We start from the raw sequence: 20,000 nt of genomic DNA, 5'->3' as shown, positions 1-20,000 counted from the left end.
CCCGACTCCTCCCGACGCCACACAGTAACCCGTCCCGCCCGCGTGCCCCGTCTGCTTGCTCCCCGCACTGCTAGCTCGACAGCTACGACACTCCCACTCGCTCTGGCCCTCCGGCTTCTTAGGCTTGCTCTTCAAGAAGTCGTCCACCAACACCAGGCTGGTGCAGTTCCCTCCGCCGGGCCCGTCCGTGAGGTCCACGTGCTCCCACTGCGGGATGCCTTCTTTGGGCCGGAACTGGTCCAGGTAGAAATCCCTCAGGCTCTCCTTGTCCTGTAACAGGTACGAGGAGGAGTTTACGCGGCCGCCTCGCTTGCGCTCAGACGGAGGAGAGCTGGAGCGTTGCCCGTGATGCTGATAATGGTGGTGCTGGCGGCGCCGATGACCCATCTCGAGCTCGTCCAGTTCACGCCGGGACTTCGCCGACGCGGGACGCTTCTTCAGGCTGTCTCTGTACTGCTTGCGCTTCTTAGCATTGCCCTCCAGGTTTCCGTAGGTCACGGTGTGAGTTGAAATGTCGGACACGTCAGAGCGGATGTTTCCGTCGTCGGCTCCGTGGTGGTGCCCCGCGATATACCCCGAACTGGACGCTCCGCCTTTAAAGGAGAACTTTCCGTAGAGCTCGGCGAGCCCTTGCTTCAAGCCTGGGCCGGTCGGAGGAGTCTGGCTGTGGAGCAGGTCGAACTTGCTCATGTTCCTGTGTGTGAGGGCAGATCTGGGCTGGGTGCTGAAGATGGGGCCTCCACCGGGGCCGTCGCAGTCGAACAGTCCCTCCTCCAGAGAGCTGCTGGAGCCCAGGCTCCGGGGCCCGGGGCCCTCCGTCAGCCCCAGCGCAGAGCCCCCGTGGTGGAGCCGGTAGTGCTCCTGGTACAGGTTGCTGTCCTTCAGGTGCAGGTTCCCAAAGGTGCGCTCCACCTCGCTGATGTAGTCGCTGAACATGTTGTCCTCGGGCAGGTATGGGCTCTTGCAGTCCGAGGGCCCGGCCAGGCTCCGGCGCTGCTCGCTGATGTCGTACACGGAGGACTCGCGGCGGATGAAGTCCAGCGCGCTGTGCGGAGAGCCGTTGACCCCGGACAGAGACGCCATGTTCTTGGCCGTGCGCAGCAGACGTAGGATGTTGGAGTGGGTGTTGTTCATCGTAGCGGACGGGGAGTTCAGATCCGAACTCTTCTCTTCGATTTCCACTCCGTGAATGCAGCTGTAAATCTCCTGAGAGAAGAAGAGAGAGAAGTTTCAGTGTTCAGAGTTGCCGTTAAAGGGATAGTTCACCCAAAAATGATTTACTCACGCTGAAGTCATCCTAGGTGTATATGACATTCTTCTTTCAGACGAATACAATCGGAGTTATGTTAAAAAATGTCCTGGCTCTTCCAAGCTTTATAATGGCAGTGAATGGCTGGAGAAAATTTGAAGCCCATAAAAGTGCATCTATCCATGATAAAACTAATCAATACGGCTCCAGAGGGTTAATAAAGGCCTTCAGAAGTGAAGCGATGCGCTTGTGTAAGGAAAATACCCATATTTATAACTTTATAAACTAAAATCACTCACAACAGACGGCCGTACGCATGGATTTACAGTGGAAGAGTAATCCGTGACCCGACCGCAACATAATGACGAACGCGGAAGCTCAGAGGAAAGAGCAAAACAAAACATCAGTCGAGAATTAGCCATTTTGAAAAGAAATGTCAGAGGATTTCTATGTAATAGAAGAGGAGCTTCAGTTTGTTGCACAGCCCTATTAGTTTAAACCGCGAGAGGTGTCTAAGCTTACGCTACTCCTACGTCTACGTCATACATGTGTCACGGGTTACTCTTGTGGCGTCGACCTGTATGCATACGGTCGTCTGGCGGAAGCTAGTTATTTTAGATTATAAAGTTATAAATATGGATATTTTTCTTACAAAAACACATGGCTTCACTTCAGAAGGCATTTATTAACCCCCCGACGCCTGTGAAGCACTTTAATCATGGATAGATGCACTTTTATGATGGATGCACTTTTATGATGGATAGATGCACTTTTATGATGGACAGATGCACTTTTATGATGGATGCACTTTTATGATGGATAGATGCACTTTTATGATGGATAGATGCACTTTTATGATGGACAGATGCACTTTTATGATGGATGGATGCACTTTTATGATGGATGGATGCACTTTTATGATGGACAGATCCACTTTTATGATGGACGGATGCACTTTTATGATGGATGGATGCACTTATGATGGATGGATGCACTTTTATGATGGATGGATGCACTTTTATGATGGATAGATGCACTTTTATGATGGATGGATGCACTTTTATGATGGATAGATGCACTTTTATGATGGATAGATGCACTTTTATGATGGACGGATGCACTTTTATGATGGATGGATGCACTTTTATGATGGATGCACTTTTATGATGGATAGATGCACTTTTATGATGGACAGATGCACTTTTATGATGGATGCACTTTTATGATGGATAGATGCACTTTTATGATGGATAGATGCACTTTTATGATGGACGGATGCACTTTTATGATGGATGGATGCACTTTTATGATGGATGGATGCACTTTTATGATGGATGGATGCACTTTTATGATGGACAGATCCACTTTTATGATGGACGGATGCACTTTTATGATGGATGGATGCACTTATGATGGATGGATGCACTTTTATGATGGATGGATGCACTTTTATGATGGATAGATGCACTTTTATGATGGATGGATGCACTTTTATGATGGATAGATGCACTTTTATGATGGATAGATGCACTTTTATGATGGATAAATGCACTTTTATGATGGATGGATGCACTTTTATGATGGATAGATGCACTTTTATGATGGATGGATGCACTTTTATGATGGATGGATGCACTTTTATGATGGATAGATGCACTTTTATCATGGACAGATGCAGTTTTTGGGGCTTCAAATTTTCAAATTGTATTCGTCTGAAAGAAGAATGCCATATACACCTAGGATGGCTTGAGGGTGAGTAAATCATGGGCTAATTTTCATTTTTGGGTGAACTAACCCTTTAACACAACATTATATTTGCTACATTTGTAGCATAATCGTGTCTTGAAGCAGTTGTGCAGTGTCTTGAAATGTTCAGCGTGTGTTTTCTGCCTGTGTGTGCTTACCCTGCTGATAGTGTAGGTGAGCCCAGGTTTGCCGGAGCACACGCCCATGAAGCAGAAGCGCAGGTGCCAGTAGAAGACGTGTTCAGCGATGAAGGTGATGAGCGAGAGGGCCATGGCGGCTCCCAGCATGTAGAACACGCCGGCCATGTTATCCACGTCCAGCTGACTGCTCATCACTTCATTCTTCTCGTGATGGCAGATCCCCGTCAGCCAGAGAGCCTCAAACTCCTCCATGTCACCTGAGACACACACACACACACACACACACACACACACACACACACACACACACACACACACACACACACACACACACAGAATATCAAGGGTGAGGGGTTTGTGTTTGTGACAAAAGCTCAGGACAGTCACAGGTGCTGGCAGACAAATGCAGGATTCAAAGCTGAGAATAAGGACTGATACAAACATAAACTCACCACAGCTGAAAACATGAGGACTATCAATACACAAGATATCAATTCAACTGAACACAACTGGAAACAATTGATCAGAGCATATCCAGGGGTGACCTTATGCTGCTATGTCATACAAATCTGTTAAAAATAGAACCCAGAGACATAGAAATGACTCCCAGGTGACCCCATAGAAACAAAGTCCTAAACTTAAAAAAACAAGACCAAGAAGCAAAAGCACATGAAAATCTAAACAAAATGTCAATTTTACAGCAGACGTCAGCCAATCATGAACGTAAAGCAGCTTCAGAAGAGTGACTTTGTCATGAGTGCCTTCACAAAATAATATTTCACAATGTTTGCAGAGTGTTCTCAGGTACGACTACTGTCAATATAACAATGAGACAAAATGCAAACATCATTTCTGATACTAAATAGACTACACATTTAAATGCCATCCAGTAATAACAAGAGCTGAGCATCTTTTTACTAGAGCAATAAAGATCCCAACACGTTAACATATAAACACTGATCAGTGAACGTACATATATAACTCAAATATAGTAAACGGAAGCTCAAGAACCAGTGAGGTGAACTAGAGGTGAACTAACACTTCAGAACACGCCTCTAACATGCAAAAGTGGCTTTTGTGTCTATAACACATTTTTCGCAATAAGCAATTTTCTGGTGTGCATTAACACATAGTGACTGAGCGTTGCCTGAATATTGTTGTACTACTAAACTAGTTGGCACATCATTGTTTATCTGATGACTCAACATGAGATTTTGTACAGGGTTTGAAATGAACACCCTGTGAAAATCAACTGTGGCGGGAAACGCTGTCAGATCACTAGCCAATTTGGCGTGTTCCTACGCTTAGAGCTCAAGCATGACGATCTGGGGCTCAGGTCAGGAAGCAGACAGACTGGCTAAACCCACCGTCTGCTAGCGGCCTCGCGTCACCAAGCTCAGATACATCCCATCACACAGAGCCTCTTTCATCTAGATATCATCATATAGAGACTGTGTCTGTTCCCCGAATTAGGACATACAAATTCATGATTTATTAAATACAGCGTATTGTGCAGAATCTGCTCATAACTGGCTAACTTGAAAACACACGTCACTACGCAACAAATAACGGCGCGCTTGTTCATTTGCATTGAAGCAACAGCGAAGATTAAAAAGCTTTTGGTTACCAGAAAAGACAGTGTTATTTACCAACATTGATCTGTCCTCCTAAAACACATTTTTGGCGAAAAGGATGAAAGAGGAAGGAGGAGATGCTGGATGACAGGATTTAGTTTGAATAAGAAATTAATGTAGCCAATTTAGTAGCCAAATTGGCCTGTGTGTGAAAAAGTTAATGTCAAACCCTGCTGTTGTACAAAAATAATGTCAACTGTTCGTGTCAACTCCACGAACAGAACAGGCAGAACTCAAGTGTGTGTGTGTGTGTGTGTGTGTGTGTGTACCGTCTCCGAAGAGCTGCAGGATGGCGAGGTCCACTTGTCTCTTCCACACCGAGTCCTTCTGGATGGCGATGCCGTAGCCGGTGGAAGCGAAGACTTTCCCGGAGCCAATGGTGACCAGTTTACAGCCCTCGTCTCGGCCCGCCATGTAGTTCAGCACCGCAGCGTCGTAGATGAAGGCATCCAGCTTACTGTGAGCGAAACACCAGGCGTCAGAGCGCTCGGAACCACAGTGGCATTTATACATCCATTACATTACTCTTCAGAGGGATAGTTCACCCAAAAATGAAAATTAGCCCTTGATTTACTCTCCCTCAAGCCATCCTAGGTGTATGACATGATTCTTTCAGACGAATACAACAAGAGTTATATTAAAAAATGTCCTGACTCTTCCAAGCTTTATAATGGCAGTGAATGGGTGTATGTTTTTGGAAGTCCATCAAAGTGCATCTATCCATCATAAAAGTGCATCTATCCATCATAAAAGTGCATCTGTCCATCATAAAAGTGCATCTGTCCATCATAAAAGTGCATCTATCAATCATAAAAGTGCATCTGTCCATCATAAAAGTGCATCTATCCATCATAAAAGTGCATCTGTCCATCATAAAGTGCATCTGTCCATCATAAAAGTGCATCTGTCCATCATAAAAGTGCATCTGTCCGTCATAAAAGTGCATCTGTCCATCTTAAAAGTGCATCTATCCATCATAAAAGTGCATCTATCCATCATAAAAGTGCATCTGTCCATCTTAAAAGTGCATCTGTCCATCATAAAAGTGCATCTATCCATCATAAAAGTGCATCTGTCCATCATAAAAGTGCATCTGTCCATCATAAAGTGCATCTATACATCATAAAAGTGCATCTGTCCATCATAAAAGTGCATCTGTCCATCATAAAAGTGCATTTATCCATCATAAAAGTGCATCTGTCCATCATAAAAGTGCACCTGTCCATCATAAAAGTGCATCTATCCATCATAAAAGTGCATCTGTCCATCATAAAAGTGCATTTATCCATCATAAAAGTGCATCTGTCCATCATAAAAGTGCATCTGTCCATCATAAAGTGCATCTATCCATCATAAAAGTGCATCTATCCATCATAAAGTGCATCTATCCATCATAAAAGTGCATCCATCCATCATAAAAGTGCATCTGTCTATCATAAAGTGCATCTATCCATCATAAAAGTGTATTTGTCTGAAAGAAGAATGTCATATACACCTAGGATGGCTTGTGGGAGAGTAAATCATGTCTCCTTTAACAATCTCCTTTAACAAGTAACAGGAGCTTATCGGCTGGTTTTCTCACCCTGTCTTCAGACTGTACAGAGCTTCGTTCACATTGCGCTGGTGGAATTTGATCATGTAGGAGTGCATCTCTTTGTAGTTATTGCGTATGTTTCTCTCTGTGCTGCCGTTCGGGACCGTCCCGAAGCGAAACGGCGGGGAGAAGTCGTTGGGTCTCTGAAACTGAAGACGATACCAACAGTGTGAGAGTGAGCAAACAGACAGACCGAGTGTAAAGCTTTGCGAGACTAAACATTTGCTGAAAATCATTTACCTTATTTGGAGTTCCGGGTCAAAAATGGCCCGCCTTATAAGCCTTTTGCTTATTAAGTTCTCATTATGCTATATTATCACCAAATATTGGATTTGATCTTTTTCTCAACTTGTTTGCTTTCAATTAGCACAGGTTTTGTGTTTCTTTTTTGAATTGATTAATCGTAGGCCTCATTGATCTGAGTTTATGCTCCTCCTTTTTAAATAAAAAAGTTCACTCAAGCTTATACACCTCAAAATAATGGGAGGAGCATCAGCTCACATCAATGAGGCCTACGATTAATCAGTTCAAAAAAGAAACACAAAACCTGTGATAACCGAAAGAAAACAAGTTGACAAAAAGATTGAATCCAATATTTAATGATAACATATCATAAAGAGAGATTTACAGGCAGTTTTTTGTAGGCGATCATTTTTGACCCAGAACACAAGTGTTACAAGCTGGGGAACCCCTGTTAACTAGCATCTTCAGGAGAAAGAGCACAGCATGAGTGCTAGCGCTAGCGCACCTTCTTGTCGCTGAGGCCCGACACCTGGTCCACGTACTCCTCCTGGATCATGAACGCGGCGAGGTTAGCAGTGTAGCTGGCCAGAAAGATCACAGCGAAGAAGGCCCACACCGACACCATGATCTTACTGGTGGTTCCCTTCGGGTTCTGCACGGGGACCGAGTTATTGAAGACCAGACCCCACAGCAGCCAGATAGCCTTGCCCACGGTGAACGAGGGCCCACCGGCCTCTGAAACACACACACACACACTCCATTACCCAAGGTGAACGAGGGCCCACCGGCCTCTGAAACACACACACACACATACACACACACACTCCATTACCCAAGGTGAACGAGGGCCCACCAGCCTCTGAAACACACACACATAAACACACACACTCCATTACCCAAGGTGAACGAGGGCCCACCGGCCTCTGAAACACACACACATAAACACACACTCCATCACTGATGAGGAGGAGGAACAACACACACACTCCATCACTGACGAGGAGGAGAAACAACACACACACTCCATCACTGATGAGGAGGAGAAACAACACACACACTCCATCACTGACGAGGAGGAGAAACAACACACACACTCCATCACTGATGATGAGGAGAAACAACACACACACTCCATCACTGACGAGGAGGAGAAACAACACACACACACACCACTCCATCACTGATGAGCAAAACAAATATAACACGCTTCAACAGGAGGGAGAAAACACTTTTGTCCAATCAAACTCTAGGGTATTTTGTGTCCAATCAAACTCTAGGGTATTTTGGCTCAGTTTTGTCTGTCATTTGGTAGAATTGATTAAAATTAGAGCGGTATCAACATGCCAACAGTGTTTCCAGAGTGACTCGGTTCACATGAACTGCATGGGTCTCTGATCAAGTGAAGTTGGGAAGGCAACATACAGCAGATATTTCAACAGATTTGTAATTAGAATCGCTTATAAACCCTTCTGCCAACAGAGAAGCTTTAAGGCTCCCTACAGTTTAAATAGCAGAAAAATACACTTTTCCTCAAATGGTTCAGCCGTAATGGACAGGCTGTGTGACATGAACTCAAGCACCATTTGTGTTACAACTTGTGTGTTACTTGCTTGCCGGCGTCTTGCTTACAGCTCACTGCCGCTGGCTAGCCCTTGGTGGTGAACAGGGAAGCAACTATTGTGCAAGTCTCCCCATGCCAGTACAAAGCCTCTCCTTCACCAAGACTCCTGTCAAGCCTCCACGTGGCTACACACAGTAACTGGGTGCCTTGCGGTCTCAGGCTAACTAGACAGGGGATCTCGGAGCTGCGGTGGTCCCCAGAGGTCATTTTATGATCAACCACCGTCCCGCTGCCTTTCAGGTAAGTCTGGTCAGACTAAGGCTAGGGGAGCACACCCTGAAAACAAAGCATGTGCTGGTAGGCGTACATTAAGGCAGTCCTCCAACAGACTAGAGTTCTGGCAGCCTCCTGATGCCAGGGGGGATTCTGTCCTTGCCATCGGATTACATCCCCCTACAGAAAAGTAGTGGTGTTGGAGCAGGCGCATCTCTCTCATCACTTAAATCACTTCTGTGCGCAGGTATCATCTATTATCTTGTGGTGTGTCTTCAAGATCCTCTGTAATCAAGTCCCCTGGCAATGGAGTGCTTGGCAACGGGGGCAGGACTGAATGATCTGGGGGCCTCTAGCTCAGACTCTGCACAGTGGCGGCACAGGGTATATGGTCGTCAGCAGCTGGAATGAGTGGCGGCTGCTCCCGGCAGACCCCCGTGCATCTGAGCAGTCCTATTAAGGAATCGCACTGCTCACCCCAATTGGGGAAAGATCTAGAAAAGGTGATCTAAACATTGCCCACTCAGACCTAGCCTGAATAGGATGCCGCACCTGTCGGACCATTCTGTTTCAGCATCCGCAAAATGCAAAAGAAATATATTTCGTTACGTATAGCAACATGGAACATTAGAACTCTCCTGGATTCAAACTATGGCACTAATCGGCCTAGTCGGAGGACAGCATTGGTCGCTGCTGAGCTTAAGCGTTATAACATCGATATAGCTAAACTAAGTGAGACCAGATTTCTGGGTGAAGTATCATTGAAGGAGGAAAGTGAGGGTTATACATTTTTCTGGAGAGGGTACCCTACAGGAGGACAACATGGTGTCGGTTTGGCAATTAAACATAGCATTCTCCCAAACCTCACTGAGGCCCCAACTGGCATCAGTGAGAGGTTAATGTCCCTCCGCTTTCCCCTTGCTGGAAAACAATATGCTACTATTTTCAGTGCTTATGCACCTACTCTTCCATCAGCAAAAGAGGTGAAGGACAGTTTCTATGAGGCACTGGATGAGGCCCTTAGGAAAGTTCCACGACATGATAAAATCTGACTGATGGGTGATTTCAATGCAAGAGTGGGACGAAATAGTGATATCTGAAATGGAATAATTGGACGACATGGCATTGGGAATGTAAACACCAATGGATTAAGATTCTTGAGTCTTTGTGTTGAACACAGTCTAACCATCACTAATACCATGTTTCAATAAAAAAACAAATATAAATCCTCTTGGTTACACCAACGATCCAAGCACTGGCATCTTCTGGATTATGTTATTGTCAGGCAAAATGATATGAGGGATGTCCTCATAACTCAAGCTATGAGAGGAGCTGAGTGCTGGACTGATCATCGGATGATTGTTGCCAAGCTTAACCTGAGGACTCGGCAGGCAGTACATCTTAGAAAGGCAGCGACGGGGAAACTGAACTGTGTAAGGCTCCAAGACACTGAAGCGCGGAACAACTATCGATGCTCTGTTGCTAGGAAGCTCCAGGACGTGAAGTGAAGGAATGAAGTGCCGATTGAAAGTAAATGGAGCCTTATAAGTACATCACTTTACGATGCAGCAGTTGAATCGATTGGTAAACTTAAGAAAAAAAATCAGGATTGGTTTGAGGAAAATTCCCTACATATTTCCACCCTCCTTGAAAAAATGCATAATGCCCATAAAACCTACCTTAATAATCCATCTTCTGAATCTCTTAAGAAGGTCTGGCACGAACAGAGAAAAGCAACTCAATGGACTCTGCGACAACTATGATCTGGCAAGCATGATATGCATAATTTTTATAATGCATTGAAGACCATTTATGGCCCCATATCTTACTCTGTCTGCCCCTTGAGATCAGTTGATGAACTGACTCTCATTAAGGTCCGAACAGGCATTGTTCAAAGATGGGGGGAACATTTTCAAGCCTTATTAAACCAAAAGGCATCAGTTGATCTTACAGTGTTACAGGAACTACCAACTTTACCAAGAATACAGAGTCTTGATGTTCCACTGTTCCCCTTTCAGGAATTGAAAAACAACAAGTCCCCTGGACCTTACTGTATTCCTGCTGAGCTCCTGAAGGAAGGAGGGTACCTCTGCACAAGGGCAATCCATCAGTTCATCATCCTAGTGTGGCAGCAAGAAAATATTCCCCAACAATGGAAGGATGCAAATTTTGTCACAATATATAAAAACAAGGGTGATAGGTCTATCTGTGAAAATAGTAGGGGGATCTCACTTCTTTCAGCTGCAGGCAAAGTTCTGGCAAAGGTCATGCTCCATCGACTTGTCAATGCCATTTCTGAAAATCTACTGCCAGAATCCCAAAGTGAATTCAGAAGAGGTCAGTGGACATGATATTTACCTCACGCCAGCTGCAGGAGAAATGTCGCGAGCAACATAAGAATTTGTTAACTTCTTTTGTGGATCTTTCCAAGGCTTTTGATACTGTAAATCGTGATCTCTTATGGAAAGTGCTTTTGCATTTTGGATGCTCTGTAAAGTTTATCACAATCTTGCAACAGTTTCATGATGGGATGACCGCCAAAGTAACATTGGGTGGACTAGAATCGGCACACTTTGCAGTAGGTACTGGAGTAAGGCAGGGTTGTGTTCTTGCACCTGTCTTGTTTAACATCTTCTTACTGTGTGTTACAAAGCTGCTGTATAAAGAGATGGAAGAAGAAAGTGGGGTTGCAGTGGCTTATAGACTGTCACTAAGCTTCAGTTGGTTCACGTGCTGGAATTGCAGTATGCGGATGATTGTGCCCTAGGGCTCTATCTTACACTTGGCGCAAGTTTCAGCCCGACGCAGTTATCATTTTCACATCCTGTGCCACGTTGTTTAAATAGCAAATGTATTTGTGCCCAGTTGTGTGCCCATGGGCTGCCGGTCTGAGAACGAGGTGTGTTCTGGCGCATTGTTGGAGCGTTGCTATTTTGAGGCAACAGAAATAGACAATTTTTGTTATTATTTAAAGAGCGCGTTAGTAATGTGCGCCTATAGGCGGGTTCACAATACGCATACATTCTGCTTATTAAACACACAGGAACACACAGCAGCACACAAACATGCCAAATATTAAAATTAAATTAGACCTTTGACTACTACTATTAAAACACTTTGACCTCGCACACGAGCAGTTCCGTTTGCGCACTGGAGGCGCGTTCGGTCTTTCCACTATCTAATTCCATCATGTAAATAGCGAAACTGCCATGGCACGAGCGCAACTGGCATTTAAAGGGAATGGGAGATGAGACTCTGATTGGTTTAACGCACGTAAATCCCCAAAACACACCCATTACTCATTATGAGAATAGGGACAACCCTTTTAGACCATGCGCTGGGAGCGCCGACCATTTTTCCCGTCGTTGAACTAGCAAAAGTGGATTAAGACACGCCCTAAGTGAACCTGTGCCCTGAGCTTTAGACCATGCGCTTAAATTGTTAAAATAGGGCCCCAGTGTCAAATACTCCAGAAGATCTACAGTCCACTCTTAAAGCTGCTGTTAGGGCGTACAGCAGGATGGGCTTAGATGTGAATATCAAGAAAACAGAAGTCCTTTGCCAATGGTCATTGGATCCCCTACAAAAACCTCCAGTATTTACTATTCATGATTCCCCCACTTGCCACAGTGCCACACTTCAGATATCCTGGCAGTTATTTATCTAGTGGTTGTAGCATGGATCAAGATATTCAACACTGCCTCACCACTCTCCTGTATGGTTGTGAAACATGGACCATCTATGCTCAACATCTGAAAATGTTGGAATCTTTCCACATTAAATGCCTGCAGCGCATCCTCAAAGTGGCATGGCAAGATCGAGTGCCATATATTGAGATCCTGAAAAAACAACAACTGTTGGAGTATAGAAGCAACCCTAATGCTCTACCAACTCAGATGGCTTGGTCATGTTGTGAGAATTCCACCAAGTCGCTTCCACGTAAGATAATGTACGGTCAATTACATCTTGGCTCCCAAATGCCAAGGCCAAAAAAAGAGGCTGAAAGACCAACTAAAAGGCTTTCTTAAGAAGTGTGTGATAAAGCCCACATCCCTGGAAACTAGTGCAGCGAATCACACGCTCTGGCAGCAACTCTGTCAGAATGGAGTACAAACTTACGAAGACAGGAGAACTGAACATCGCCTGACTAAAAGACATCAGAGAAAGCAGGCCATGCTTGTTCCTGCCCCCTTAAGGCCATTAGGAGAAACTTTTACATGCCCTGTCTGTGAAAGACAGTGTGCGTCCCGCATCGGACTATACAGTCATCAAAGAACCCACACATTATAGGAGAAGTCATCATCGGACGACGATGGACTACCCAGAAGAAGTCTCACCTCGGCCGTCAGCGAGACAGCGGTTGTAACCCACAGGACTGAAGTCGTGTGTGTGTGTTTGTGTCTGTCTGTGTGTGTGTGAGTGTGTGTCTGTCTGTGTGTGTGTGTGTGTGTGTGTGTGTGTGTCTGTGTGTCTCACCTCGGCCGTCAGCGAGACAGCGGTTATAACCCACAGGACTGAAGTCGTGTGTGTGTGTTTGTGTCTGTCTGTGTGTGTGTGAGTGTGTGTCTGTCTGTGTGTGTGTGTGTGTGTGTGTGTGTGTGTGTGTGTCTGTGTGTCTCACCTCGGCCGTCAGCGAGACAGCGGTTATAACCCACAGGACTGAAGTCGTGTGTGTGTGTGTGTGTGTGTGTGTCTGTCTGTGTGTGTGTGTGTGAGTGTGTGTGTGTGTGTGTGTCTCACCTCGGCCGTCAGCGAGACAGCGGTTATAACCCACAGGACTGAAGTCGTGTGTGTGTGTGTGTGTGTGTGTGTCTGTCTGTGTGTGTGTGTGTGAGTGTGTGTGTGTGTGTGTGTGTGTCTCACCTCGGCCGTCAGCGAGACAGCGGTTGTAACCCACAGGACTGAAGTACTCGAACACGAAAACAGCGATGGCCGACACCAACAGGAGCATCACGAACATCATGATCCACACGTCAGCGCTGAAGGGCTCTGGGGACGAGAACACACACACACACACACACCAGCAGAGACACACACACGTCACACAGCAGCACACACACAGACATGAGTGTGTGTGTGTGTGTCTCTGCTGGTGTGTGTGTGTGTGTGTGTGTGTGTGTGTGTCTCACCGAGGAACGCTGAAGGAGACACAGTGCCGTTGCTCCTCGACACCATGACACTGATTCCCGTCTCGATGAACGGCACGGAGAAATCGATGACCTCTGACCTCTCCTCGTTGATGGTCAGTGAACCGACAGCCATGTGAGCGTTCTTCAGCACCACCTAAACACACACACACACACACACACACACACACATTACACTTCAGAAACGTGTGTCTTAACATTAGTACACTTATGTAGCTTTTTAACCATGTTTGGTGTAAAGAAGTCAATTAAATGAATTTACTGGACTGAACTCATGCAGACATTAAATAACATTAATGACAGCAGGTTTATTAAAGAGGAACTATTATACCCCTCTTTATAGATCTAATAAGTCTCAGTGTCCCCAGAATGTGTGTGTGAAGTTTCAGCTCAAAATACCCCACAGATCAGTTATTATACCATGTTGTAAATGGCCATTATTGAGAGGAAGGAAAAACACTGTTTTCGTGCATGTATGTTTAAATGCAAATGAGCTGCTGCTCCGCCCCCATCCAGAGGAGGGCGGAGCCTGTACAGCTCGTGCTTCGCATACTCTCACGAATACTACAACATCTGTTTGGTTTTGATTATCATCTCACTGAACGAGACATTGCAGTTCTTCATCATCATGACAGTTTATTATCTGCATGCTTTTAAAGCCATATCAGTCTAAAATTCTGATATAAGTTTTTCTGAGCGAATCACACACACACACACACACACACACACACACACAGAGAGCTGGATGTCAGACGGAGCGTCCTGTATTAGACTAAGTTCTCTCTCACATCTTATTGAGCTTAAACTGTCAAATACAAAGGTTATGTTGAAAACACAAAGTTCAAAGTCGGTTATGTCTGTGCACGTAAACAGCATGGAAAGAAATTACGTGTATATTAGATCTGTGTATTAAAGTGACAGCAATACAGAACCTACTGCTATATATGCTGTTAATATGAATCAAACAACTAAAGAAAACCAGAAAATCACTCACTGCTCTTGACTGAATAACTTTAGTAGCTTTAATAAGAATACATTTCTTACTTGAATGCTGCAGTTAAAAGTTCTGGTGATGCGATAAACATGCAGACTGTGTGCAGCTCACTGTGGGCGGGGCTATGCTAATAGGGAAGAGTCTGTCAGCAGTCGTGGGCGGGGTCTATGCTAATAGGGTGAAGTCCATCAGAAGTCGTGGGTGGAGCTATGTTAATAGGGCGGAGTCTGTCAGCAGTTGTGGGCGGGGTCTATGCTAATAGGGCGGAGTCTGTCAGCAGTCGAGGGCAGGGTCTATGCTAATAGGGCGGAGTCTGTCAGCAGTCGTGGGCAGAGCTATGCTAATAGGGCGGAGTCCATCAGCAGTCGTGGGCGGGGTCTATGCTAATAGGGCGGAGTCTGTCAGCAGTCGTGGGCGGGGTCTATGCTAATAGGGCAGAGTCTGTCAGCAGTCGTGGGCAGAGCTATGCTAATAGGGCGGAGTCCGTCAGCAGTCATGGGCGGGGTCTATGCTAATAGGGCTGAGTCCGTCAGCAGTCGTAGGCGGGGTCTATGCTAATAGTGCGCAGTCCGTCAGCAGTCGTGGGCAGGGTCTATGCTAATAGGGCTGAGTCCGTCAGCAGTCGTGGGCAGGGTCTATGCTAATAGGGCAGAGTCTGTCAGCAGTCGTGGGCGGGGTCTATGCTAATAGTGCGGAGTCCGTCAGCAGTCGTGGGCGGGGTCTGTGCTAATAGGGCAGAGTCTGTCAGCAGTCGTGGGCGGGGTCTGTGCTAATAGTGCGGAGTCCGTCAGCAGTCGTGGGCAGGGTCTATGCTAATAGGGCAGAGTCTGTCAGCAGTCGTGGGCGGGGTCTATGCTAATAGTGCGGAGTCCGTCAGCAGTCGTGGGCGGGGTCTGTGCTAATAGGGCAGAGTCTGTCAGCAGTCGTGGGCGGGGTCTGTGCTAATAGTGCGGAGTCTGTCAGCAGTCGTGGGCGGGGTCTGTGCTAATAGGGCTGAGTCCGTCAGCAGTCGTGGGCGGGGTCTGTGCTAATAGTGCGGAGTCCGTCAGCAGTCGTGGGCGGGGTCTGTGCTAATAGGGCAGAGTCTGTCAGCAGTCGTGGGCGGGGTCTGTGCAATGTGATGTCACATTGCATTGAATCTGCAGATAGCTTATTCTGAGACACAGGTTATGATTTATGATGGTTAAAAAAAGAGGAGTAGGTGTTTTTAAAAAAAATCATTATTGGGTGGTTCTGTAAACACACTGCCGACACAGATTTATGTTCTAACACCATGTAAAAGTGTATTTTGCATAATAGATCCCCTTTAAGACTGGATCTAATATACTGACACAGAGTCAGTAGATTTTATCCAACTGTTCAACCTGGCTTTATCAAATCTTTTTAATAAAAAAAGATTGGCTTTTTCTGGTCTGGATATTTAAGTTAATTAGCGCATATTTAATTACATAATGCCTCATTCGCATATTTAAATGTATTTAAATGTTTGATCTGACTATTCAGTGCATTTTTGATTTTACAATAGGGAAATTGTTTCACAGTAGCTTACACACACAGCACAAGTTTGATTTCAAACTTGAAAGAATTCACAAGAAATACAATTAAACAATAATATTGCTCAATATTAAATGTCCCCAACTAAGCAAGCCAAAAGCCAAGGCAGCAGTGGAGGCAGCATGATCCAGCAGCATCACAGGTCAGAGGTCAGACTGGATCAGAACACGCAGAATATTATCCAGTTCATCTGGTTGGAAGTCGGAGTCATCACGCCGGTATGGAGACGAGTTATAAAGATGCAAATAAAATAAACAGTGCTTTAAAAAGTTTAAAGTTAATAAAAAGTTTATTTCAGGTAGGTCTAACAGTAGTATCTAGGTAAGAAACACTAAAGAAATTTAATAAGAAATCAAATGTAACATAATACTGGATGGTCTTCCCTGAATAAATTAAATACAGATTAATCCTTACAATTAAGATTACAACAGTTAGTCATTCAAGAGCAGTGAGTGTCATTAATGTTAATCAAACAACTAAAGAGAAATAAAACGAGTGTTGAGTGGCGGGACTTCAGTGAGGATGCGACGCTGCCTCTATGGTGCGAGTGACAGAGTTCCTCAACTCTATAGTGTTACGCCATGGTGATGTGAAGACATTTGTGCATATAAAGATCTAAAGTCTCAGATCAAACTTCCCAAAGCCATTATCAGCCGATAGTGATCAATCAGAGCACTCCTGGTGAACATCAGCTAAACACACTCGGTCACGCACACACTTCCAGCGTTAGCTTAACTTCATTCCCAGCATTCACTGCTGCACTGTGTTCACATGAGGAGAGATGAAGCAGAGAGACGAGAGTTTCTAGATCAACAACACACAGTAAGTGGGTTATCACACTGTCTCTCTCTCTCTCTCTCTCTCTCTCTCTCTCTCTCTCTCTCTCTTTCTGTCTGTTGGTAATTTTAGCTCTAAATACCTGAACTTCACTTCATATGACTAAACTGGGGCACGAAAGAGTGTGTGTGGGTGTGTGTGTGTGTGTGTGTGTTTCGATGGGATAGCAGTGTGTGAAATGTAGTGTAATGTAATATTTTTAACACACACACACACACACTCTCTCACACACACAGCTATCTAAATGGGGACAATGCAAACTCAAAGACTTTGATTGTTTTTATAGACAGCTAATTATAAATAGTAAGTAACCCGAACACAGACACACACACACACACACACACACACACAGAGAACACTGATGACGACTCTTTACTTCATGTATTATTGATCTGAATCTCGTACCTCTCCCACCATCCCGTTCCACGTGCCGTTGATCTTCTTGCCATGTTTGCCGTTGGTCACCAGATAAAGATCGTACGAGAACTTCACAGACTTGGCGATCTTCTTCAGGATGTCGATACAGAAACCTTTACAGCAGCGCTTGATGTAGACCGCAGGTTCACTCGTCTTATTACTGACCGACAGATAGATAGATAGATAGATAGATAGATAGATAGATAGATAGATAGATAGATAGACAGATAGATAGATAGATAGATAGATAGATAGATAGATAGATAGATAGATAGAAATGGAGAAAGACAGGTTAGTGATTTGACAGGTAAACATCCTTCAGTTATATTAACGAACACTTATAAATATACTGAGATTTTTTGTCCATTTCTAGCTGGTCTCGAGATGCCCATGAGAACGGGCTTTAAGAGGCTTGTGATGGGATCACAGAAACCTCACTGGGAGGAACTGGGTCAGAAGAGTGTGTGTGTTTACAGTGTTTTGAGCTGCTTTCGGCAGGGCACCGTGTTCCTCATGCAGGTCCCGCTCAGCGGATCCACGTCCTCCACGATCACGAACGGCGCCTCCTCCAGCGTAACGATGGACAGATGATCGTCCTCGCGGTTCTCTGACCCGGAGTAAAGCTCGAAGCGTGGCCACACGTGGTACTTCATGCTCAGAGAGCCGTTCTCCCACTTACCCACCTGCACACACACACACACACACACATGCAGACGGGGACATCAGTCACATGACGTTTCTCCTGTGTTGGTTCGATGTCATTCTCTTCAGTATTTGATTCACAGACTCACGAACACAGACTCACGAACACAGACTCACGAACAAACACAGACTCACGAACACAGACTCACGAACACAGACTCACGAACAAACACAGACTCACGAACACAGACTCACGAACAAACACAGACTCACGAACACAGATTCACGAACACAGACTCACGAACACAGACTCACGAACACAGACTCACGAACACAGACTCACGAACACAGACTCACGAACACAGACTCACGAACTCAGAATCACGAACACAGATTCATGAACACAGACTCACGAACACAGACTCACGAACAGACTCATAAACACAGACTCACAAACACAGACTCACAAACACAGACTCACGGACACAGACTCATGAACACAGACTCACGGACACAGACTCACGAACACAGACTCACGAACACAGAATCACGAACACAGATTCATGAACACAGACTCACGAACACAGACTCACGAACAGACTCATAAACACAGACTCACAAACACAGACTCACAAACACAGACTCATGAACACAGACTCATGAACAGACTCACGAACACAGACTCATGAACAGACTCACGAACACAGACTCATGAACACAGACTCACGAACACAGACTCATGAACACAGACTCACGAACACAGACTCACGAACACAGACTCATGAACACAGACTCACAAACACAGACTCACGAACACAGACTCACAAACTGTGCAGACTCACACAGACTCACGAACACAGACTCATGAACACAGACTCACGAACACAGAATCACGAACACAGACTCATGACTCCCGAACACAGACTCATGACTCATGACTCTTACTCTGTCCCACTGTCTCTCCTTGTCCAGCAGGATGATCACCAGTTTGGGGTGCATCTGATACCCGTCCTCACTGAAGGAGAGATTACGGCCCTCGAACGTCACGTTCATAAGATACCTGTCAACCACACACACACACACACACACAAGCCAACACGTCACCTGAGATACTCAACATCCACTGACTGTCTATCTATCTATTACGGTGATCGGGAGGGGACATGTTCGGTTCACTTAGTTTTGTCGTGGCCACAACATATAAACTCGTGTGAACGTGATAATATCTCGTGGGCACGAGATCATATGTTGAGGGAACGACATCTGTTTCTCGTGGCTACCAGTTTTGTATCATGTGGGAACCGAATCTTCACACGCGACACGGGCCCCTCCTTTTACCCCATAATTTACATTGTTATTTGTTAATTTAAGTTTCTCGTAATTTGTTTTTGTTTATTGCCTAAAACGGGACTTTATTCGTGACCCGAGTATTTCATTCAAGCCAGCAAATTTCCGACGAAAAAAGCCCATTCAACTTAAAGGAGCCGTATGTAATATTGTGGCCAAAACTGGTACTGCAATCACTTTCAAATTACTGTAGAGCTGTGTATCCCCTCCCCCTCCCCCCTGACTCGAGGTTGCCAGATCTGCTGCAGGATCCAGCAGGAACGTTTGTAGCTGCAGCTGTGGCAACTAGAGCAGAGCTGGCAACCCGGATGCAGAAACACTACTGACTTCGTGATTGGTAGATAGGTGGAGGGTGGCGCTACAGGCCAAAACACAACATGACAACATCAACATCAGTTGAGGGCTGCAACTTCACTTTTAAATGACAATATCCTGGCCGGACTACTGTTGTCAGTGAAATAAGTATTTGAAATTAACATGATTTCTTAATGTCTAGTGACATATCAGGGCCATTTTATGATTAATTGAAATAAATTTCTTACATACGGTTCCTTTAAGAATGTGCTTCATGTGTCTTTCACTTACGTACCCATGTCTTAATGCCAGAGACCGCACTATATCT

General features: G+C 45.2%; 1 protein-coding gene across 4 annotated transcripts in view; it reads right to left on the bottom strand.

Annotated features, from left to right (window-relative positions):
- The window catches only part of grin2ba (glutamate receptor, ionotropic, N-methyl D-aspartate 2B-a), a 68,936-nt gene that overhangs the window by 3,805 nt on the left and 45,131 nt on the right, over positions 1–20,000 (bottom strand). For all 4 annotated transcript variants that reach the window (XM_084130175.1, XM_084130174.1, XM_084130176.1 and 1 more), the window contains 10 exons: positions 18,977–19,091; positions 17,864–18,072; positions 17,378–17,549; positions 13,570–13,723; positions 13,304–13,429; positions 7,112–7,341; positions 6,352–6,512; positions 5,039–5,226; positions 3,154–3,392; positions 1–1,206 (listed from right to left, as the gene is read on the bottom strand). The exon at positions 1–1,206 is cut by the window's left edge and continues 3,805 nt beyond it. In XM_084130175.1, coding sequence (XP_083986301.1) covers positions 1–1,206; positions 3,154–3,392; positions 5,039–5,226; positions 6,352–6,512; positions 7,112–7,341; positions 13,304–13,429; positions 13,570–13,723; positions 17,378–17,549; positions 17,864–18,072; positions 18,977–19,091 — 2,800 coding nt within the window. The remainder of the gene's footprint in view (positions 1,207–3,153; positions 3,393–5,038; positions 5,227–6,351; positions 6,513–7,111; positions 7,342–13,303; positions 13,430–13,569; positions 13,724–17,377; positions 17,550–17,863; positions 18,073–18,976; positions 19,092–20,000) is intronic.

This window comes from Abramis brama (genome assembly GCF_963993115.1).
Source record: "Abramis brama genome assembly, chromosome: 1".
NCBI lineage: Eukaryota > Metazoa > Chordata > Actinopteri > Cypriniformes > Leuciscidae > Abramis > Abramis brama.
Note: the sequence above shows the minus strand (reverse complement) of the source record. Positions and strands in the feature narration are given on the sequence as shown.